Source organism: Staurois parvus, unplaced genomic scaffold (genome assembly GCF_062004578.1).
Source record: "Staurois parvus isolate SC_StPar_1 unplaced genomic scaffold, SC_StPar_1.0 ptg000277l, whole genome shotgun sequence".
NCBI classification, from domain to species: Eukaryota; Metazoa; Chordata; class Amphibia; order Anura; family Ranidae; genus Staurois; species Staurois parvus.
Genome location: NW_028318073.1, coordinates 175,056 through 199,542, shown reverse-complemented (window position 1 = coordinate 199,542; position 24,487 = coordinate 175,056). Strand labels below are relative to the sequence as shown.

Genomic DNA, 24,487 nt, shown 5'->3' with positions numbered 1-24,487 from the left:
CTGTTTCAGGGTGGCTTTTTTATCTTGCAGCATCCTATTGAGCCACACCTTGCATGCAGGGACTAGAGTGTCTCCTTATGCTGTGTGCATTATTAAAAAAAACACAGCCCCATAGCCTAGGATAGTGCTAGGCACTTCCCTGCTCTTCTGTACATTTCATTCCTCCCTTCTCCAGGCTAAGAGTCTGGCTTGAGACTGCGCTGTCACTTTTAACTCTTTCCTGTGAAGACTGGAAGTACAGGGAAGCAGCAGTGAGAGAGCAGGAAATAGTTTACTTGGGACTGTTTATTTTTATTGTGCTCAGTATATACAGTGACTCCATGGGACCTTAATATGGTTCTTTTTGTACTTCAGAGGCCTCCCTTTGAGCCTATTAGGAATATTTTTTTTACCTTACCTTTCTCACAAGGTAGCCCTTCTCATTGCTATTACCTCCTCTCTGCTTCCCGCATGGGGCTTCCTGCTCCTCGCTCCAGCATTACTAGATGGATTAAACAAGAGAGGGTTCCTCTCTTTCCTGTTAAGGCACACTCTTTAGGGGTCCATTGACTTTAAAGTGGTTGTAAACCTCAGACATGAAATATCCCTCTGTCGTGTGTACTTGCCTCAGTAAAGAGCACGAAGTGCCATTTCTGTCTGCTGCTTCGTTCATCTGCTATCAGCATGAATCACTTCTAACAAGTTTTCCTGACGCCAAGAAAAAAATGGTGACAGGCGACAGACTTCCAGCAATTGACAGCCTCATCTCGTTCCTGTAAGCTGTGTGGAGGGGGTGTGTCTCTTTCCTCCATTCAACTGCCAGAGCTCTCCTAACTGAGTTTTGAAGTGTGTAATCTCAGCTGTCTGCTCCCTTTTTCTGAACTCTCAGAAAAGTTTTAAAAATTCAGCACATTGAACGGATGTAAGAAAAAAAAAAAAGTCGGCTGAAGATAGACAGGTACAAACTTATGTAGGAGGATTTGTTTTATCTCTGTGCATCACCTGAGGCCAGTCACTTCGCTGGGTATACGTAAAGGTTTACAACCACTTTAAGCATCAGGCATCTGTTTCTAAGCTTTAGCTGCCTTATACTGTAAAGAGCTTTTCCTAGTGTTACACAAGGATAAGGTTGTCTTGAGACCTAAAGCCTCTTTTCTCCCTAATGTGGTTTCCTGTTTCCATCCTCTTCTTATATCCTATTCCAAAACATCTGGAAAAACTTTCTCTTCCCTGTCCTGATGTGGTGCATGCTGTGAAAGCCTACCTTTCAGATAAAGCTTTATAGGCAATCAGGTTCCCTTCTTTGTTCTTCCTGAAGGGTCCCTGCTTCTCACGTTGATAGGTGGATTAGACATGTCATCATTCGATCTTATGGTCTAAAGCTGTGGTCTCCACGCTGAATTGAATGCACATCTTTGGTCCCTTCTGGCCGACCAACAAATGCTGCGCCAGCCCACCTTATTCAAGCAGACCTACCTACACAGGAAACCACTTTCACACTCTTTCTCACCTCTGTGTTCTCTTAACTGACTTGGGCGACATGCTGGAACTCCTTTTCTTTCGTCAATGGGAACAAGTCCTCAACAGCTCATTTTCAAATCCAGAGTGGGAAAATCCTCCGCTTCTCACACAAGGCTTCCCTGGCCAGTAGGCACTTCTGGGATGAAGTAGAAAATACAATCAAGGCCCTAACATGAGTGACCCTCAATAGAAAGCCAGCTGCTTACCTCCTGAATGACACTGCATTATCCAAAAATAAATTTAAAAATTCCTTAAACATTTCCTTACAGCTGCACAGGCTTGTATTCCGGCATTATTATTTTTTTAGAGACCACACCCCTCTTGCCTCTTAGTCATCTTCTTGCATATAAAATGTTTAAAATGCCTCGGAATTCAACTTTTAATGCGGATTGTCAACGACCCCTGGATGTCATAAGTAATCTCTGCAAGGGTTTACCCAACCGCTCTTCTAAATGTGTATGTTTTGTATTGCTAAATTGTGTTTTACAGTTCCCATTCATACATTATCACATGGTGGTGTCATCTATTTGTGTTTTTGTTCTGTGTTGCAATTCTGAATTTCCTGAATACTAAAAGAATTAAAAAACAAAAAACACAGGTCCCAAACTTGCAAAACAAGGTTTCTTCCCTTCCCTGTTAAGGTGCACTCTATCAGATCTGTTAGTGCTTCATGGGCTTTTCAGCATGAGGCATTTATTTCTATAAGTCAGCTGTCTTTTTTTTCACTTATTTAAGTTTTACTTGGTGATTTTTCAGGCCTCTTCTGATGCCAATTTTGGGTGTAAAGAGCTACAAGCTGCTCTCTAGATCTATCCTACATTTTCTGACCTGTTCGTAATGGGGGCCAGTTGGTATTTGTTTGCTGTGTCGCCTATTCCTCAGTTGGATTGCTTTTGGGCATCGCATGGTTAAAGACTAACATCTTATGTCCTGTACTGTACTACTAAGAAAATTTGGATTTTTGATTTGCCAGTAAAATCTGATTATTGGCATACAGGACATGACACTTGTCTCTTTCCTGTGTTATCTTCCTTTGGCTTGCTAAAAATCTGAGGCAAACTGAGAGTAAGTGGGAGGGGTTACATTGAGGATGTCTCTGAAGCTTTCTTTTTTTGTCAGTTTTCAATTACTTGAAATGAACTGCAAATAACCCATAGTTGAAAATTGAAGATACTGTGTCCTGTATTGTACTCCAAGAACTGGATTTTACGGGCATGTCAAAAACCCTATTCTTGGAATGCATTAAATGATAAAGATCCCTTCCCTATGCTCGTAATATTTCTTTGCCGCAAACCTCAGACATGATGAGAGTTAGAGGGGTTATACCAGTCTGTCTTTACTGCTTTTGTTTGCCAGTGTTCACTCCTCCAAAGGCAGCAACATAATATAGTGTACCCAAATACTTTATCCTGGTAAGTTAAAAATCCTGTTTTCTTTATTGTTCAGTGGGGGACACATGGATGTTAAGAATTATTTAACAGTCAAGTTATGCTGCCACCTACAGGGGGTTGGAACACTGGCAAACAAAATAATATTAATTAAAGAAGGCAGAGATCTCACATCTTGTGGTAGTTGCAGACCAGTATCATTGTTGAACATTGATCTTAAGCTGTTTACCAAAATATTAGCCTCCCATCTCCAACAGCACTTACCACAATTGAACGATTTAGACCAAGTCAGGTTTATCCTGACTTGCGAAGCCCGAGACAACACTGTTAAGGTTCTGAACCTGATCCATGTGGCCAGTCAGACTCCATGTGTGTTTCTGGGTACAGATGCAGGGAAGGCGTTTGACCAGGTAAACTAGCGGTTTATGTTCTCTGTTCTACATTGTATCGGTCTCGGGAATGCTATACTCAATTGGATATCTAAAGTATGCTTTACTCCGATGGCACAAGTCAGAGCCAATGGGCTTCTTTCCGCACCCTTCCCCATTACTAATAGGACAGGGCAGGGATGCCCCCTGTCCCCTCTCCTTTTTTGCCCTCACCCTTGAACCATTCTTATGCAAGATTTGTTTAAACCCAGTCATCACAGGTCTCAATGTAGGGTCAGCTCTCAATCTAAGGATAATAACCACTTGGTGACTTGTTGCCAGATCTGTTACTTTTTTTTTTTTTTTCCCTCTATGCTATTCCACAACTCCTACGGATATACATTAATATCAGCATTCATGACATTTGCTGGCAAGGTCTCTTACATGTACAGACACTCTCTGGCAAGGTTTCTAGCTGACACAAAAATAATGTTCAGTGCCTCTACTCCTGCTTGTCACTGTCAGCATTGCTGGATGCTTTTGTCTAGACACCGAAGCAAATGGTGTCACCACATGGCTACTCTGTACGAACATGATATGGGTGGACCTGCTCTATCCTAGTTCTCTCTCTTTTTTCCAGTGCATTCTGGGATACAGGAACCTCCACTGCCTCTCTCCCCAGCACTCAGCCAACACTTTATAAAACGCTTTACTAACACACCATAAAGGCTATATATGCAGTTACGATGGGTGAATTTACACTTTAAGCATTTTTCAATACAAAAACAACACTTTCAGGTGCATTCAACAAGCATTCTTGATGCTTCCTTAATGCTACGAAAACACGTCATGAATGCTATAGGTGCGATAATGAGCGTTGCTTCATTTGTCATAATCCGCACATGTGTGAGCGGGCCCTAAGGTGCAGAAGAAATAAAATGTTTTTCTGTTGCATGTTATGGCTGTGTGTATATATTATGGGTTTTTTTTTTTCTCCAATCTTGTATAATACTTTTGTTCCTGTGAACCTTTGCAGTATTGTATCATTATAGATATTCAGTTGTCATAGGACAAGCTACCAGGTTATACTAATTACAAATTCTGTTCTGTTCACTTTCAGAGTTTTAAATGTTTGTCGACACTGGGTAGAACATCACTTCTATGACTTTGAACGAGATGCAGACTTATTAGTGCGTTTAGAAGAATTTATAGGAACAGTCAGAGGTATGGCCTCGTATCTACATTTCAGAGCATGGATTCACATTTACTAGTTGCTGATTTTCTTCTTGTGTTTAAAGTAATTGTCAAAATTAATTGACTGATTGCAGATCAGGCCTTATGTTTATTCCTTACGGTTCTAAACTTTTTGCTGTTTAACAGTGACAGTGCATTGTTTTTCTAGGGGTTGTTCGAATCAAGGTTTTGTGATGAAAGGCTTATAAACAAAAATGTGCTGCATGCATCGTTTAGTGATTTCACAGGAAATAACACAAAATGCCCATGCTTTTTAAAACTGCTAGCAAATTACACACAAAATGCTTGGCAATGCTTACTAATACGTTGCCAACAGTTTCCAAGCATTTCTGAAATGAGTGAGCCCTATTCAGAGATCTCATGATGTACACATTTACAGAGAATGTGTAGGTTAGAAATATTAGAACCCAAAAGCAATATGTAAAATGTCACTTCCAGGTCTTTCTGTCCCTTTTCTCAGCAGGTCTACCCGGGAAAGATGCACAGATACAAATAAATCTAAGTACATCTGTTTGTTTTGGTCTTTTTCATTTTAAAGCAAAACTGCAATCAGAGTACTAAATGCAATGTTGGAATATACTGTGTATGTTTCTTGTTCTATCTGTCAGAGCATTTGTGATTTTGCATTTTCACAGCCAGGCAAGTGACACACACAGTTCTTGATTAGGCAATGTATCCTGCCGGTTCAGAAATTTAGCTTCCCTTGTCAACGCTCTGCTCCCAGCCTTCTTATTGGACAGGAAATCACCATAATCATCCTTGTCCAGTGAGATTGAAGCTGACCTAATGAGTAATGCCAAGTCTGGAATTAGCAGAGTGATCTTTAACTGGCAAAGTTGTGCCAAGAAAAGCAGGCTAAAATTGCAAACACATTTGCAGGTAAATCAGTAAATATATATGTATTTTAACTGCATTTTAGCTACATGCCTAGAGCTCAGCTTTAGGCACCATACACACTAGACCAGCAATGGACAAACTACGGCCCGGCGGACCTTTTAATCCGAACCGCTAGTCTCCTCTCACAGTCCGCCCTGAAGACCGGTGTAGCATGAAAATCTGTTTCCTATGAGGATCTGTCCCCCTCGACGTATCTGCGCATGTGCCGGAGATCGCCGATCGGCTGCTAATGCCTGAAACTGGCACATGCGCAGATACGTCGAGGGGGACAGATCCTCATAGGAGACAGATTTTCATGCTACACCGGAACGGTGCGGGAACAAGAGGAACGCGCGGAGCAAAGGTAAGTGAATTGACACAGGGGGGACTTGGGGACTTAATATGGGGAATGAATTACTATAGGGGGGATGAATTACTATATGGGGGATGAATTACTATAGGGGGGATTAATTACTATATGGGGGATGAATTACTATGGGGGATGAATTACTATATGGGGGATGAATTACTATATGGGGGATGAATTACTATATGGGGGATGAATTACTATGGGGGATGAATTACTATATGGGGGATGAATTACTATGGGGGATGAATTACTATATGGGGGATGAATTACTATGGGGGACGAATTAGTATATGGGGGACGAATTACTATGGGGATGAATTACTATATGGGGGATTAATTACTATGCTTACTATGGGGGAATATTACTATACTTACTATGGATGACACATACACATCATTCATCTACTCTTGGTCCGGCCTCCGGGTCCAATATATGAACCCATTGCGGCCCTCAAGTCAAAAAGTTTGCCCACCCCTGCACTAGACCATTCAGCTGCAGTGTTTCCTTTACTGCTTTTTGGTGCAGGTGCAGGTGCAGCATCCAGCTTTGCTGCAGGCAGCCTGTCATAATCTATGGCAGGTCTTCAGCTTTCCAGATTTTCAGTATCACTCAGTATAACATGCAGCCCTGCCCAGCCAAAGCTTGTCATAGACTTTGACAGGCTGCCTACAGCGGGGCTGGATGCTGTCCTGTCCTTGCCGGGCGCACTAAAACGCTGGAAGGCACACACTGCAGCTGGACGACCGTGTGTGGAAGATATGTTTAAAGGTGAGAATTGCAGCTTAAATTGTATACCAATCAAATATGAAAATGTGTAATTTAAATGGACATAAAGAATACTGCCTATGAAAACAGCATCCCTAATTCTCAGTCTGGCTTTCAGTCCAGGTCACCATGTATTGCAAATTCCTGTGGTTACTGATAATCTAGCCTCATGAAAATCTCTGTTCCTAAGCTTGCAGGTTGCAGAGCATGGAGTCCAGAGTTTCAACCACTACCTATTTAATAACCTCTTAATCAGTATGGAGTCCAGAGTTTAAAGCACTACCTATTAGATAACCTAGGGATCAAGTGTGTTCATTAGCACACATTTATGTCCTGCTTCAGTTTCCAGCTTGGTCTGGTTTCAGAAATTATGTAGACCTCGAATTATAGTAAATTGAGAGGATTTTGTGACATTTAGTATAGTGGCAGTGCAGTTTTGGCAGTTCAGGGTATTTCTCTACTCATTGCTTACAATGTCATTTTTTACTGTATTGGGACCAGGTCAATGTTTGCCTTTTAGGACTACATTAGAAGGACCATTTAATAACTTTTACATATCCTGAAAGATATCAGAATGATTTTTACTACACATCAGACTTCTGCATAGCACCTTTTATACAGTTTATGGAACAGGAAGAATGTTGCTCCTACATCTAGAGCAGTGGTCTCCAAACTTCAGCCCGGGGGCCAGATGCAGCCTTTTGCTTGCTTTTATCTGGCCCTTGGGGCACTATTTCATCTTCTGATACCACTAATTAGGTATAATTTCCCCCACTTACACCAACAAAGGAGGTACAACTCCTTCCAATGACACTAACGATGGGGCACAATTCCTCCCAGTGACACAATTGATAGCGATCAATGATGGGGCACAATTCCTCCCAGTGACACAAATGATAGGGTCCAATGACATCAATGATGGGCAGAATTCCTTCCACTAACACCAAACAATAGAGCATTATTTTTCCACTGATGTCGGGACCTTTTCTACTCGCACTGGCCGCAGTCCGGAACTCGTGAAGTCTGAAGGACAGTACACTGGCCCTTTTATTTGGAAAGTTTAGTCATAGCATTATGACTATCAACAAGTAAAGTGAATAGCAATGATTATTTTGTTACAGTGACATCTGAAGGTGGGTGGGATATATTAAGCAGCAATTGAGCATTTTGTCCCTGAAGTTGATGTTTTGAAAGCAAAAATAATAAAAAAAAAAAAAATGGGCACGGATGTGAGTGCCATGGACAATGTCCAAATTGTAATAGCTAGATGACTTGGGTCAGAGCAACTCCAAAACTGCAGCTTTTGTGGGAGGATTCTAGTCTGCAGTGGTCAGGAGCTACCAAAAGTGGTTCAAGGGAGGAAAAACAGTGACAGGTTCATGGGTGGCTAAGGCTCATTGATGTATGTGGGGAGCAAAGGCTAACCCTGTAGTCTGTTTTTATAGAAGAACTACTGTAGCTCAAATTAATGAAAAAGTCCATGCTGGTTCCGTACGGAAGGTGTCAGAACACACAGGGCATTGCAATTTGTTGCTTATGGGGCTACGTAGCCGCAGACCGGTCAGGGTGCCAATGCTGACCTGTGTCCACAGCCAAAAGGGCGTACAATAACCACATGAGCATCAGAACTGGACCACGGAGCAATGGAAGAAGGTGGCTCAATACTCAATATTAGGTGGGTGGTCATAATGTTACGTTCCTATTACACATTACTCTACTCTAGAGGCGGGTATACCAGAGATCCCTCCTATATCACTTACTCAATGGTGCCAAAGTCTGTATCCCGCAAAAGATGAAGAAGCACAGGCCCACCAACAACTGGTCAATGGATAGCAGGGTAAACAAGATTAACAACATGGAACACCTGACCGCTATGAAACGTAAAGATGAACAGTTCCATAAAACTTGGTATTACTGGCACGAGTTTCAATACTTGTGGGACTACACCTAACATCTAACCATACTGATAATTCAGGCTACACCTCCCTACAGAATATACTTTGTACATTCCTGGGCCCATTGATTAGTCTCCAGTCTCTTTCCCTCCCCGCTCCTCACACTAATCCACACTGTCCCTTCCTGCCCCCTCTTTTTTTCTTTTAGTTTTCACTTGCTCTCTCTTCTTTGTTCTCCTTTTATCATTTTTCTTCTATTTTGTGACCTATACAATGTAGACCTATACAATATTTTGGAAAATAAGCCCTTCTAACTTAAACATCGCTCTACTGGATCTCCGCCTACGTGAAAGATATAAGGGGTTAGGAAATCCGTTTGTGGTTGAATAAACTGTAGCCTCATATGTACACGGAATCCTTGGGATTTTGTATAAAATGCAAGCTAAGTTGTAATTGTTGAGTTCATTTTTATCGGATTCCAGTCTATTCTCTATTAATTGGACTATGTGCTTTGCTGAAGGACAAAATAAAAATTATAAATGGTGAAAAAAAAATGTTATGGCTGATTAGTGTAAGGTGTAATCGGTATGCTGCAATATATTACATTTTTGTTTTAATACATCTTCAACCTGTTGCCTCAAACATAACACGTGTGCGGCACCAAAAGGGTGGACTTTACCACCCACACACCACAAATATGCGTGACTTGCGGCTGATGTTTCTGTGCTGAGAGTAGGCTCCCAACGCAGAGACTGAGCTGCGAGTCACCACTAATGAACAGTAGCCAGCAGGACCAGCTCCCGACCATGTGACCACAGTGACAGCCAATTACAGTTATCACATGATCGATGATTCCATTCCCTCAGATGTACACACCCTATTAAAGGGAGGATGGGTCTGGGCCAGAAAGGGTTCAGGAAAATTTTTAAAAACTGTGTTTATGCTCTCTAATAGTAAAAAATTACATTGAAATGTCAAGGTTGTGCTTATATGGTGGCTAATTATTTTAAAAAATAATAGAGTGTAAAAACACAAACCCATTCTGATGCTTCTATTTTTATAGGAAAAGCTATGAAAAAATGGGTGGAATCCATCACGAAGATCATCCTACGAAAAAAACAAGCCCAAGCCAATGGACCTAGCCACAATATAACATTTGAAAGCTTGCCACCTCCTATTGAATGGCACATTAGTAGGCCTGGACAGATAGAAACCTTTGACCTTCTTACATTACATCCCATTGAAATAGCTCGTCAACTGACTTTACTAGAATCTGATCTCTACAGGTACTACCAATCATTTCATAATGAAAAATACATGGTTTCAGTAGAGAAGTAATATCCTGAACGCTTCACATGTTATTAATGAAAAGCTCCAAGTAAGCCACCACATGTACTAGAAAATACATTCTTAAACATCTAACAAATTTTAAGCCCCAGTTCCAAATTATTGAAGCAAGGATGGTTCTTGGACACACATCCAATATATTTGTCAGTATGGGGGTATATTTACTAAAGCTGGAGAGTCCAAAATCAGACTCCCTTCTGCATAGAAACCAATCAGCTTCCAGGTTTCATTGCCAAAGCTTCATTGAACAAGCTGAGGTTAGAAGCTGATTGGTTTCTATGCAGAAGGGAGTCTGATTTTGGACTCTCCAGCTTTAGTAAATAAACCCCTATGTGTCAAATGACCATATCATACAAGTGCAAACATGCATGTTTATAGCCTAATATGCTCAAGATGGGGGTATATGATCTCAAGCTCAGTTTAGGTCACAACATTTGATATGTACATGTATGGCCAACTTTTAATCACTGCTATTGTTTGAAAAGATGTGCGGCACTATCCACCTACAATGCAAACTCTTGGGCTAATAAAATTATTAAGAACAATCCAAAAGTGTGCTGTATTTGTTAAATATAGTGAAATTACATAAACATGTGTTAATAAGAATTAGTTGCAGTAAACCACAGACCGATTTAAATAAAATATTATAAGTTACGGTAATATATATGACACAAAGTCCAAAGTAAGTCCCAATGTAAATGTACAGATTCGAGATGTGCAAAGAAAATCACTCTTCAATGGTAATCAGATGTGTTCACAAAGAAGAAAACCTCCACCAACCCAAAAGGGCAAGCGCTCAACTTCTGGATTGACCCTCACTACAAAGGTCAAATGAGCACGTGTGAAGCGCCAGGACTCAGAGGGGACCAGATCCAGCCTGTGTATGTAGCCCAGAGTGCTGGTCTGTGGGACTACAAAGCCCAGCACAACTCACTGTAATAACTAAAAAACACTTTATTAAAACCTCAATGCACTCACATATAAAATGGCAAATGAAAGCAGCTCTCAAACGCATCCAACGACTGCTGACAAACTGTGTTGTCCTGAAGGAGAAAACTCAATGCCAAAGTAGTAAAGTAAAAAAACCCTCCCCCTCACTACTGTTTGGCTGAATACATAAATGGAGACTTCCATGCTGTACTACAGTATGTTCAATCAGCAGAATCCCGATGAGTCAGATATTGTAATCTTCAGTAGCATGGTGTCAGTTAAACATCCTAAAGGAATTGACATTGCGTGGCTCACATGACACAGTTATCTGGGAAATTGCTTTTTACTTGGTAGAGAGTGGGGGGGTTGGGGGGAAGCTACATTCTATTGTGTATAGATAGATTTTTCCCTTTTAAATCTGTTCACATTAAGGAGAGTCGAGACCTCAATGGTTTATCTGCCAAGTACCTATAACTTTACTATTACTGCATTTTTTTTTTTTAATAGAGCTGTACAATCTTCAGAACTTGTTGGCAGTGTATGGACCAAGGAAGATAAAGAGATAAATTCACCCAACCTTTTAAAAATGATCCGGCACACAACTAATCTCACATTGTGGTTTGAAAAGTAAGTTCATTGTCTATTTGCAACATTTGTGTCTGATGTAACCAAACTGTTGTCTCTGTTGCTCAGTTGATAACCTTCTTTTGAATTTTGTCTTCGCCCAATACCTTCTTTAATACAGAGAGAATGCACAGTGGTATTCAGGACTGTAGTTTCCCTTTTGAATCACCTGCAGTCCAGTTTCTGTAGGACAAACATCAGGACAAAATGAAACCAGAGGAATCAAGAGATACAGACTTCAGTAAAAGACTTTTGTAACGTATATGATGAGTTTGGTCACTGATGGAGTCACAAGGCTTATCTTTTTTTTTTTCTCCCTTAATGGAAGAATGAAAAGGAAAAAGAATGAGTCTTTCCAGTTGGGGAAGTTCTATTACACTTCACTGTTGGCTGTGATGCTGTTTGCAGTGCACCCACTCGTTGTGGTTGAAATCTGCAGCCTGGAATCATGTGACTCTCTGATCCTTGTGGTGTGTTTTGGCTTATTTTCCCTTACAGCTAGGGTCTCTTTACCACAGTCATGCATAACTTTATGGGCCAAACCACCCAATTTTTTGCAGACTTTGCTTCAGCACCTTCCCTTGCCGATTCTTCATCTGATCTGCCCCCAGCCTATGAGCCATCAGCTGATAGGAATCTGCCTGATTCACTGAGTCACTCCAGTCCTTGCTGGACGAGTTTGCCTTCGAGGAGTCAGTCTTCATTTATACTCTCAAATTAAAACCTTTTGCTTCTCTTGCCTCCTTTGATGTGGTGCACACCACTCTGAAAAGGATCAGCCTTGCTTCTACTAGTGCTATTTCCTGGAGCCCCTAAGACTGCAAACGTTTTCCAGGTGCGCACACTGTTTTAAAGTCTTTTCTACAGAGATTGGAAATGCCCTGACAAGATGTTTGCTCCCTCCCTGCTTCCTTTCCCCAAGCATTTATTAGACTTGTATTTACCGATCAGCCATATCGTTATGACCACCCACCTAATATTGAGTAGGTCCCCTTTTTGCCACCAAAACAGCCCTGACCCATCTAGGCATGGCTTCTACAAGACCTCTAAAGACATGCGGTGGTATCTGGCACTAAACCACCAGCAGCACATCCTTCAATATATAGATATAATGGAAGTATGGAAGGCCAAAAGGCACCACATCTCACAATAATTCTCAAAATAAGTCTTCGAAAAATAAGTGGAACTTTTCAGGTGCCAAGAAAAAAAACATACATTTTACAATAAAATGGTTTGCTTTATTATACAATAAACCCTGGCACTTTTGCTGGCTGATATCTAAAAAGAGTGGGAAATTTGAGTGGAAAGTGAAAAACAGTTTTACTTGCGACTGCTGCTGATTGCTGGTGCTTGTAGTTGTTTTATTTTCTTCTTTGAGTCTTGCTAGAAGCTTTTACAATTTTAAATCCCTTTCTCTGTCACTTTTTAAATAGCTTTTTTTTTTTTCTTCACTCCCTTGCCTCCCTTTAGTCTGCTAGTTAAGGGGAGGGGTTAATTGGTCACAGGTGCTACAGGTACTATATAACTTTCTGTAGTGCTCACTCTGAGCTTGCTCGTTCTTGAGCTTGCTGGACCTTTGACTAATGCAGGCCATAGACGGGGAGAAAACTGGCCAGTTTTTTCTTTTTCTTCAGATTCCTCTTCTTCTTCAGAATTTTTATCGGTAAAAAGATCGGCCGATTTGCCCATCATTACCGCGAAGATCGGCAAAATCGGCCAACTTTTTTCCAACTTTACCGATCAAATAAATCTGACAAAATCCAGAAAAACGGCCAACCAATTAACCCATTAACGGTGCGAACATCGGCCGATTTTTTTTTTTTTTCCGGCAGAAAAATCGGCCAATTTTCGACCCATCTATGGCCTGCATAGGTGGACATTTGATAAGTGGAGTTAAAAAACCGGAGTAGAAAACAGGAGATAACAGGAGTATACTAACCTGTAAGTGACATCTGATATTTCCTATTAGTAATTTTAATATTGTAACTGGGATATGAGTGATAGCAGGGTTGAAGGTTTGTGCCACATGTATACAACAATGGAGGAACAGCTCCAGGATGGATACCGCTGCGACAGATGTGAGCGGGTTGCCTTTCTGGAAGCTCGCGTTAGAGATCTAGAGGAGCAAGTTGCAACACTGGGCAGAACCGACAACCTTGAAAGGGGTCTTCTGCTCCCTGAGCAGGTAGCTAATGGGATTGATGTGGAGGGGCTAATCAGGATTATCAGGTAGGAAGATGGTTTACTGTAGCAAAAGGGAGTGGTAGGGGCTCACAGAAAAGGAAAGCCTGATTTTTTCTGAAATATTACCTGTGCCATGTGCAACTTAGGAAAGAGTGGGATATTAGAGAACTAATTGCATGGCTTAAGACCTGGTGTAAGAGCGAAGGATTTGAGGTTCTAGAGCACTGGGCTGACTTTTCATTGGGTGCAGCCTACAGTAGATATAAAAAGTCTACACACTCCTGTTACAATGTCAGGTTTCTGTGATGTAACAAAACGAGACAGAGATAATTTCAGAACTTTTTCCACCTTTAATGTGACCTATAAACAAACTGAAAATGTTTAGGTGGAGGGAAGTAAAAATAAAAAACTAAAATAATATGGTTGCATAAGTGTGCACACCTTTAAACTAATACTTTGTTGTAGCACCTTTTGAGTTTATTACAGCACTAAGTCTTTTTGGGTATCAGTCTGTCAGCATGGCAAATCTTGACTTGGCAATATTTGCCCACTCTTCCTTACAAAAACACTGCAAATCTGTCAGATTGTGAAGGCATCTCCTGTGTACAGCCCTCTTCAAATTAACCACAGATTTTTGATCAGATTCAGGTCTGGGCTCTGGTTGGGTCATTCCAAAACTTTAATCTCCTTCTGGTAAAGCCATTCCTTTGTTGATTTGGATGTATGCTTTGTGTCGTTGTCATGCTGAAAGATGAAGTTCCTCTTCATGTTCAGCTTTCTAGCAGAAGCCTGAATGTTTTGTGCCAATATTGACTGGTATTTGGAACTGTTAATAATTTCCTTTACCTTGACTAAGGCCCAGTTCCAGCTGAAGAAAAACAGCCCCAAAGCATGATGCTGCCAACACCATGCTTCACTGTGGGTATGGTGTTCTTTTGGTGTTTTTGCGCCAAACATATCTTTTGGAATTATGGCCAAAAGGTTCAACCAGACCATAACACATTTTCCCACATGCTTTTGGGAAACTTAAGATGTGTTTTTGCAAAAATGTAGCTGGGCTTGGATGTTTTTCTTTGTCAGAAAAGGCTTCCGTCTTGCCACTCTACCCCATAGTCCAGACATATGAAGAATACAGGAGATTGTCACATGTATCCCACAGCCAGTACTTGCCAGATATTCCTGCAGCTCCTTTAATGTTGCTGTAGGCCTCTTGGCAGCCTCCCAGACCAGTTTTCTTCTTGTCTTTTCATCAATTTTTGAGGGACGTCCAGTTCTTGGTAATGACACTGTTGCGCCATATTTTCTCCACTTGATGACTGTCTTCACTGTGTTCCATGGTATATCTAATGCCGTGGAAATTCTTTTGTACCTTTCTCCTGACTGACACCTTTTAACAATAAGATCCCTCTGATGGTTTTGAAGCTGTCTGCGGACCATGGCTTTTGCTGTCGGATGCGACAAAGAAAATGTCAGGAAAGACCTACTAGAACAGCTGAACTTTATTTGGGGTTAATCAAAGGCACTTCAAATGATGGCAGGCGTGTACTGACTCCTATTTAACTCCTATTTATTGATTGACTCCTATTTAACTTTTTTGAATGTGATTGCTTAATTCTGAACACAGCTACATCCCCAGTTATAAGAGGGTGTACAAACTTATGCAACCACATTATTTTAGTTTTTTATGTTTACTTCCCCCCCCTAAAAGATTTCAGTTTGTTTTTCAATTGAGTTGTACAGTATATAGGTCACATTAAAGGTGGGAAAAGTTTTGAAATGATTTATCTTTGTCTTATTTTTTTTACATCGCTGAAACATGACATTTTAACAGGGATGTGTAAACTTTTTATATCCACTGTATATGCTATGTAACCCCAATTTAATGCAGACAGAAACAATCACCATAAATAATACAGTTTCCCTTTATATCAATTCAAGGCATCTTCGCATGTTTAAATAGGTGTTGTTATAAGTAGTGGTGTCAACATGTTTTACCCATTGCTTCTTCAGAAAACACACTACTCTAAAAATAGTGAAAAAAGTGCAGCGCTACATATCATAAAACTAAAAACAAAACATGATCATTGACAACGTGATGAATAAATGTGAAAGTCCAAACACAATTCTTCTAAATAGAATTTTTCTTTCTGCCGTGATCACCACGTGCTCCAACCAAAAAAGTGCTCAATTCCTCCACCAGATGTCTACTTACCTCCAGCAGTGTGACCTCACATATAATATGTTTGGTCTAACTGCACTTTTGGTCCTACAATGGACACTGAAGATCAACTTGCTGAATAAATGGATGTGGCTATCTCACTCCGAGTACATCCCTCTTCAGCAATATACCTCATAAATAAAAACACTCCAATTAGTGTGTAAAAACGGAAAACGTTTATTAACAATATAGCATATCCAAATGCACACTCACATGAGCCAGGTGCCTGACCGCAAAAACTGTAACAAACCTCCACGATCTCAAGAAGCTGTGCCGCTGTAGACAGCTCAATACATTTAACATGTATCAGCGGTGTATCCTCCAGTCATGGAATAATATGAAACAGAAACATGGGACACAACTGTCACAAGGGCCCTCTGTGTATTAACAGAGTGTCTTCCGATCTACGTCCGCATGAAAGGATGCATGCCACCGCTGTGATAATGCCAGCTCCTAGTTGCGTTATGACGTCATCCAAAAGCACCTCCCTGATGCGTTTCATCACTGATCACATGACTTTTTCAAGGGGATCTGATTGGGCCGTCCAACGCCGTACAAGCATATATATATAGACTCCAGTGCCATTTTGTCGTAGACAATTAGGACGCACCATTTTGAAGTGATAAAAGCTATATTATGATTGTACCAAGTCTCACAGAGAAAATACCCTGGTCCTATATTTTTACATATACAAATTTAGAATGAATTTATGTCACTAGCTAGCACAGATTCCTAGATAACGTGGATCTTCCTACAAACATAGCTGCATTGATGAACATGAAGCCTTCCATAGCATGGAGTATACATAATGAGGGGAATCAAGAAATACTAATGCATCCCAAATATATATCCCATGCCATGAAGAACAATGATAGTAATGAAATTAAAATACATATAATAAAAGTAATTTAAAAATCACTGATAAAACAATATAAATCAAATTCTTTATTCATTCCTCTTGGGGCCAGAGTCTTAAGCTCATGATCTTATTCTCACCCCTCCAGTTACGTTTATAGGACTCAATCCCCAAAAATTGTAAACCTGAACAATCCTTAGTGTTTGTATAAGAAAATGTCTAGACACAAAATTTTTGGGAAATCCCTTACTAATGTTGCAAACATGTTCCTTCACCCTTTCTTTTAACGTCCTTTTTGTGCACCCCACATATTGGAGCCCACATGGGCATAAGAGGGTGTTCACCACTCCTGCTGTGTCACAAGATACAAAATCTTTAATCAAGTACTCCTTGCCTGTTGCAGAACTAATGAAAGATGTTCTCCTTTTATTATTATTATTAACCCTGGTGCAACTGTAATACCAGCCACAAACAAAAAAACCTTTACCCTTAAAAGAAAAAAAAAAAAAAAACATTTCTTGGGGGGATCTACTACACTACGCACCAATTTGTCCCTCAGAGTGGGGTTTTTTTTTTTATATATAAACCTAGGTATATCTGAGAGAACAGAATTTAAATGTTTAACTAGTTTAAGTATAGGCCAATATTGTTTAATTATATGCTCCACTTGTTTAAATTGGGCATTGAAATCCAGAATAACTGATAACCCTTACGTAATCTTATCCACTCTACTTTTATCTTTATCTGCCAACAGAGAATTTCTATCAAGGCATCTTACCTTCTCTCTTTCTGATTCAATAAAATGTCTATCATATCCCTTTTCCATAAACCTATGCGCCAGCATATGTAGCTGATATATATATAGTCTTCCTCCTTACTACAATTTCTTTTTAATTTCATAAACTGGCCCCTTCGAAACATTGACAAGCCAAGGCCTATGATGACAATTGTGACTCGGTATGTAAGAGTTTCTGTCCGTATTCTTGAAAAAGGTTTTGGTTTTAAAACCACCCTCATCCTTGGTAAGCTCCAGATCCAAAAAATATATCAGAGTCTTACTGGACTCCCACATAAGCCTAATATTCCTATTGTTGATATTCATGTTTTCCAGCATAACTTCTAAGTCCTGTATAATTAGGTCATCAATAAACCTGCGATAAAGGCTAAGCTGTGGGGAGCATTTCTTAAGAACCACTTCCTCCTCCTACTGGGCCATGTATAGGTTAGCTATACTAAGGCATAATTGCATAGAAAAACACATAATTATGAATGTGGTAATTCATTGAGAACTACAAGCTGACAACCGCAAAAGAATGTTGGTACGTGTATGAATGAAGTGACCATGTGGGTGCAGCCCCGCACAGCCACTCCATTTTCAAAAAGTGACAGCTGGTACAGGGAATTTCTCCCCTAACTGATATCACGGGGAGAGAGGGGATAGGTGAACAGCTGCAGCAGTGGGTACATGTTCCACCTTAAAAACATGTTCCCACAAGAAGGTGCCTCAGCACTACTAAGTTATTTGGATTAAATCCAAATTCTACAAAATAATATAGATAAAAAGCTTTAAGAAAAACATCCTACACAAAATTAAACTTTTCTTTTCCTTTATATACACCTGGGAATATTATAAATATAAAGATTGCTTTGTTAAATTTGTATTTTAACTATATGTTTTTCTGTGCAGTGCCTTTGTGTGTTTCCTGAAGAAACAATTGTCAAAACGTGCTATTTTTAATAGCATCTGTTTAAACCTGTGAAGACGCCTTGAATTGATATAAAGGAAACGTTACTATTTTTAGTGATTGTTTGAAATTATGTTTCATTGTATAATGAGGCAAAATATTTTATTGTAAATTGAATCTTTTTTTTCTTGGCACCTCAAAAGTCCCACTTGTTTTTCCAAAGAGTAGATTCAGTAAGTTCTGTATGTTTCTAGGCGGGGCCTCCACGGATCAGACTTGTTTTTCCAGCACATCCCAAAAATGCTCGAAGGATTGAGTGCTGGATAATTTGGTGGCCAAATAAATACCTCAGACTCGTGTTCTTCGAACCGTTTATGAACCATGTTTGCAGTGTGGCAAAGAGCATTGAAAAAGGCCACCGCCATCAGAGAATACTGTTTGCATGAAAGGGTGTACTTGATCAACAACGTTTAGGTAGCTGGTGGTACATGTCGAGTAACATCCACGAGACCCTAGGTTTCCCAGCAGAACATTGCCCAAAGCATCACACTGCCTCCGCCTGCTTGCCTTCTTCCTATACTGAATCCTGGTGCCATCTCTTTACCAGGTAATTGACACACACCCTGCCATTCACATAATTTAAAAGAAAATGTGACTCATCAGACCAGGCTACATTCTTCCAGTGCTTTAGTTCTGATGCTCACATGCCCATTGTTGGCACTTTTGGCTGTGGACACAGGTTAACATGGGCACCCTGACTGGTCTGTGCTTATGTAGCCCCATACACAACAAACTGTGATGCCCATTTTTCTGTTTTCAACATGTTTACTTGCTGCCTAATAGAACCCACCAACTTACAGATGCCAGTGTTATTTATTTATCTTGTCAGTGGTCATTAAGTTATGGCTGATCATTGTATGTTTGTCAAAAAGTGGTCTGTCCCCATTGTGAATCTGGTAGTGTACTGTTTTAACATGGTGAGCACCATTCTGGTGGAGGATGCACCTGTCTTAAAGTGGACACTAATTTTAGACTCCAGCAACAGTCTTTTTTATAATTTATTAGCAAGTTATCCACAGTATCCACAAGATCAACGAGATCTAACGCGTTTCTGCGTTTTCACCATAATCCTTAATCATAGCTAACTTGTATTCATCTCTCCATTTTAAGCACCACCGCATGTCACAAGAAACAAGCTGCTGGATTACATTATCCTTCAGCTGCATGCATGCAATCATTCCTCTCCTGTGCATTCAGTGGAGGAGAAGACAATTCCAGACATATTGAGTACAACAGATTTGCATTTGGAAGGCGGACAATTTTCCCCACTATTCCTGTTCTGGGGACAACCTAAGATTCAGGATTTTCTTTTACTTTCACTTTTGATGATAGCAGTAAACAGAATAAATAGATGAGATTAATCTCCCTAATGTGGTAACCGCAAAAGAAAAAAAACTGACCGGTGTTCTAATCCCTCTCCACTCCATACACGTTTTTCCTTTAGTTTTGCTTTATACTTTATAATATTGGCAGCTGTAGTCACAGGAACATCAAGATGCTGGGAGATGATCTTATAGCTTTTATCTTTGATACACTCATCTATAATTTTCTTCCTGATCTTTTCAGACAACTCTCTCCATTGCTTTCTCTGGTCCATGTTCAGTGTGGTGCACACAATGATTCCTAACAGTGACTACCTTTTTCCATTTAAAGAGGCTGATTAATTATGAGATTGAAGATTGCGATACTAATTACAGCCACAGTGGGAAATATGAGTATAATCCAATGATTTATATTCTTTTCTAGGAGTACATACAAATCTATCCATGCCATTTTAGAATACAGTATCTATGTATAATAAGCAATTGTGTATTGCGTTTCACAGTTTACTTGCCTTTCTCCAGGACATACCAATTATGTAGGTATACATAAGACAATTGTGATCACTTACCAACAATTAAGCATTGTTTCAGTAAGCTGTCAGGGGACTACAATTCTGTCTGTCTGTAGTTGATCCTCTGGTATCACCTGCTCAATGAGTGTGGATTAATGAGCCTACATAATTCAGTATTTATGGGTTCTGCACCCTCTAAAATGGGTGGCACTGGAATGTGAAAAAGAAAATGCTACAACCTTTTTAGGAATGTGCCAAGGATTGGATCCTTTTGGTCTTGGAGAGTTTCTTCTGTGTTTTTAGACAGAAGAACAAGAGATAATCCTGCCACTCTAAACAGGAAGCAGAAGGCAGTGACTTGGTAATAAATGATTATGGATTTTATGCTTTAAATTGGTGATAATTGGCACCTAATTTAGATGCAGTGTTTGTAGTTCTTCATTAATAGATAATGATACATGCCTAATGAATACCCCATTTGAGCTTGTTTGTTTCATTCATCCTCTTCGTTGGGTCATTTTATGTACTGTTTTTTTTTTTTTGCTGTAGGTGCATTGTAGAAACAGAAAACGTAGAAGAGCGAGTAGTAGTTGTGAGTCGAATCATAGAAATTCTCCAAGTCTTTCAAGAGCTAAACAATTTTAATGGAGTACTTGAAGTTGTAAGTGCCATGAACTCTTCCCCAATATACAGACTTGATAACACCTTTGAGGTGAGTCTTTCATGTATCCATGATAAGGTTGAACCTAACCCACTTCTGAACGGTTTATATAATAGGTTATTAATGAAACATATATCCATTTTTTGTGTTATATTTAACCAGTTTAGGACCTTGCGCATTTCCTTTGTAATATTGAGACCACCAGTCAGCCGCTTGTAAAAGAGACGGTCTTTTTTCAACTTTAACATTGGGCAAACAAAAACCGCTTCCTTGAGCAAATATAAAGCAAATGGTCCATACTCCTGGTATAGCAAAATCAAACGCTTGGGTTACTGCCCATCAACTTGTCCCGTAACAGGGTTACATCCCACCTGCCTCAAGGGGTACCAAAGAGAAGGTTTCTAGCCATAATGTAGAGTCTTAGCCACAGACATTCCACCACTCTGCCTCCTCAGTGTGTACTGCAGCACACTCCAATTCACAGACAGCTGCTCACAGCTTCCTATTCCTCATTAGGTTTCTCTTGCGAGTGGCTTATCCTCTTTAGGACCAAAGTCCCTGTAATTGGGGTTTGGAGGTTCTTTTCCACCCAAAAGTCTCTCTGAACCACAGGATTCTGGGTCCCAAACAAGGCACTGAGGGTCACCCTACAGAGGGCACTGTGTTCTGCTACAAATTTAAACTTGTAATGCCAAGATACTCTGGCATTGGTGTGTTTTGTCCTATCCAAGTCATTGGGCATGGTCAGACACCAGCTCAAACTTTCTGCAAAGGAGAATATAGTGTAGCGAATCTAGGCCACCTAATTACCAAGCACTCTAGCTAAACTGCCGCATAATTTTTCTCGGCGGCTGTCAACTTCCTACAAAGAAAGAGTGTTCCGCATTAACATTTTGAGACAGAATGGCTCCTAAGACGTTGCTGGAAGTATCTGTTTGAACAGTTAATTCGTTAGAGAAGTCTGGTGCAACCAGAACTAAATACTGGCACAAAACAGTTTTAAGCTCCAGAAAAGACTTCAGCCCTATCACTCCACTTGACCATGACTAACTTCTTGTTAGGTCAGTCAGTGATACATCAATGGTAGTACAGTTGGTGACAAGTCGGTAGTACCCAACGACACTGAGAAAGGCTTGGACCTGTTAATTTGTGATGGGGCAGGCCATGCTTGAATAGCTTCTGCCTTTGTTCAACTGAGGTTTCAACAAACCCCTACCCACAATATACCTCAGGTACTTGGTCTCTTTCAGAATAACGGTAAACCTTTCCCTTCTTTAGGGAGTCTAATACAGCCTGCTTTCGGAGAAGATGGGATTCCTAGTCTGAATAAGATAACAATGTAATTCAAATACCACTATGTGTATTTCCGATGAGGGAAAATAGCTGGAGCAGAATGTAACTTAAATAGCATTCTTTTATATTGGAAGTGACCTTATGGGGTGGAAAAAGCATTCTCTCTGGCAAAGGCGGCAATGTACTGGCTGGTGCTAACCTCTCTATCAGCACTGCAGGTTGTTAGTTTAGAGTTAACTATGAATTATGGGCCTAAAATTATTAATGCCACTCAAGGAGAAATCCAGGCTGCTCTGAAAACAGGCGAAGGTGTTGTTTAAAGGAGCACACTATGATGATACTTGAACAAAAATGAGCTGCATGATCGAGTTGCCAGAAAGAAGCCTTTACTGCACAAATGCCACAAAAAAGCCCAGTTACCATATGCTGAGAACACCTAAAGGCTTCTTTCTGGCAACTCAACCATGCAGCTCATTTTTGTTCAAGTATCGTCATATTGCGCTCCTTGGAACAACCACACCGTCTTTTTCCAAAGCAGCCTGGATTTCTCCTGAGGTTACCTGTGGGTTTTTTTGTTGTATCCTGAACAATTCTTCTGGCAGTTGTGGCTGCAATCATTCTTGGTCTACCTGACCTTGGCTTGGTATCAAGTTCAACTTCTTAATAACTGATTGAACAGTACTGACTGGCATATTCAAGTCTCTGGCTATCTTTTTATATTCTTTTCCATCTGAATAAAGTTCCATTTACCATGTTACGCAGGTCTTTTGACAGTTCTTTTCTGCTCCCTATGGCTCAGCAGTTAGCTTGTTCAGTGAATCTATGTGAGAGTTAACAAACTCATTGACTATTTATACACAGATACTAATTGCAATTTAAAAAGCCACAGATGTTGGAAATCTTTTACTGCCATTTTAACCTGCGAGTGTCAACTTTTGTGTTTATACCAAGGCCAAACAATATAGGGCATGTAAACTTTTGATCAGGGCCATTTGGGTGATTTCTGTTATCATAATGATTTAAAAAGGAGTCAAACATCTATGTGAAAATAAATGGCTTTATATGGTCACTCATCCTAAATAAGACAGTTTTTTGGCATGATCAGTCATATTTTCAATATTAAACCAAAAGTTCACGATTTCTGCCACGGTATGCAAACTTTTGAGCACAACTGTATATCTACAGACTGGTCAGTAAATGGTTAAAATAAGGTTGGGTTTATTCAAGAATAGGGATATACATAAATTAATGACAGGTAGTGAAAGACGTAAATTATAATTACAATGGAAATCAAGAAGGGGGTAAGGTGGCAGGGAGAAAGATGGAGATGAGAAAAAGGAGAGTTTCTGTGTCCTCCACAATCTTTCTCACTGAATCTTCATACAAGTGTTTCTTGTCCAACCTTGTAACACTGCCACCAGATGGATCTCAGCAAATCGCATTCATGTTTTATGAATTTAACCGCTTCCTGGCCGCCCTATAGCAGATATACTGCTACAAACGCGGCACGTGTGTGCAAAATCGTGTGTATATATACACGTGATTTCGTATTTCTGGGTAGGGAGCGTGCGGGTTCCGGGCGGTGATTACTCGCTGGGGCCGAGCATCTCTGACGGGGAGGTGAATTGTATACAGTTGTATGCAGTTCTCCTCCCTGTCAGCTTGTGCACACTGCTTTGGATGGCTGTGCATAGCACAGCCATGCAAAGCAGTGTGCTTACAGTGAAGCACAGACACAAGTAAAAATGCACACAGTTAACCCTTTGATCGCCCCTCATGTTAACCCCTTTCTGCCCTGTGCTCTTAGTATCAGTGTCAGTGTTTTTTTTTTCTTTTTTAAGCACTGATCACTGGTGTCACTGAGAATGTCAGTGACACCAAGTCAGTTTTCCCCAGTGTCAGAATGCCCACTGCTAGTCCTGCTATAAGTCTCTGATCGCCGCCAATACTAGTAAAAAGTAAAAAAAAATTCCAGTATCTATATCGCCATTTGTAAACGATATAACTTTCACGTAATCCAATTAATTTATACATACTTGGATTTTGTTTAGCAAAGACACATAGCAGAATATGTTTTGGCCTACATTTATGCTAAAATCTGATTTTTTTTTTTTTTTTTTTTAACGGACATGTTTAACTTGTTGCCGACCGCATATAGCAGAATGACGGCTGCACTGCGGCCGGCCAGTTCTGAGTGGACGTCATATGACGTCCCCCCAGAACGCGCGGCGCGCACCCGGCGTTCTCCATGATCGCTGTTTCCTACGGACACAGCTGATCACGTGATGTGGTAAAAGGCCAATCACAGCGGCCTTTTACCACCTGATCAGCGGTGTCCAATGACACGCTGATCAGAGGGAAATGCAAGTGCCGGTTCT

At 40.4% G+C, this 24,487-nt stretch overlaps 1 protein-coding gene across 1 annotated transcript in view; it reads left to right on the top strand.

The window, feature by feature from the left end:
* SOS1 (SOS Ras/Rac guanine nucleotide exchange factor 1) overlaps window positions 1–24,487 on the top strand; it is a 308,846-nt gene that overhangs the window by 239,035 nt on the left and 45,324 nt on the right. Inside the window, exons 13-16 of the mRNA XM_089681755.1 lie at window positions 4,377–4,480; window positions 9,481–9,703; window positions 11,202–11,321; window positions 20,705–20,867. Coding sequence (XP_089537881.1) covers window positions 4,377–4,480; window positions 9,481–9,703; window positions 11,202–11,321; window positions 20,705–20,867 — 610 coding nt within the window. The remainder of the gene's footprint in view (window positions 1–4,376; window positions 4,481–9,480; window positions 9,704–11,201; window positions 11,322–20,704; window positions 20,868–24,487) is intronic.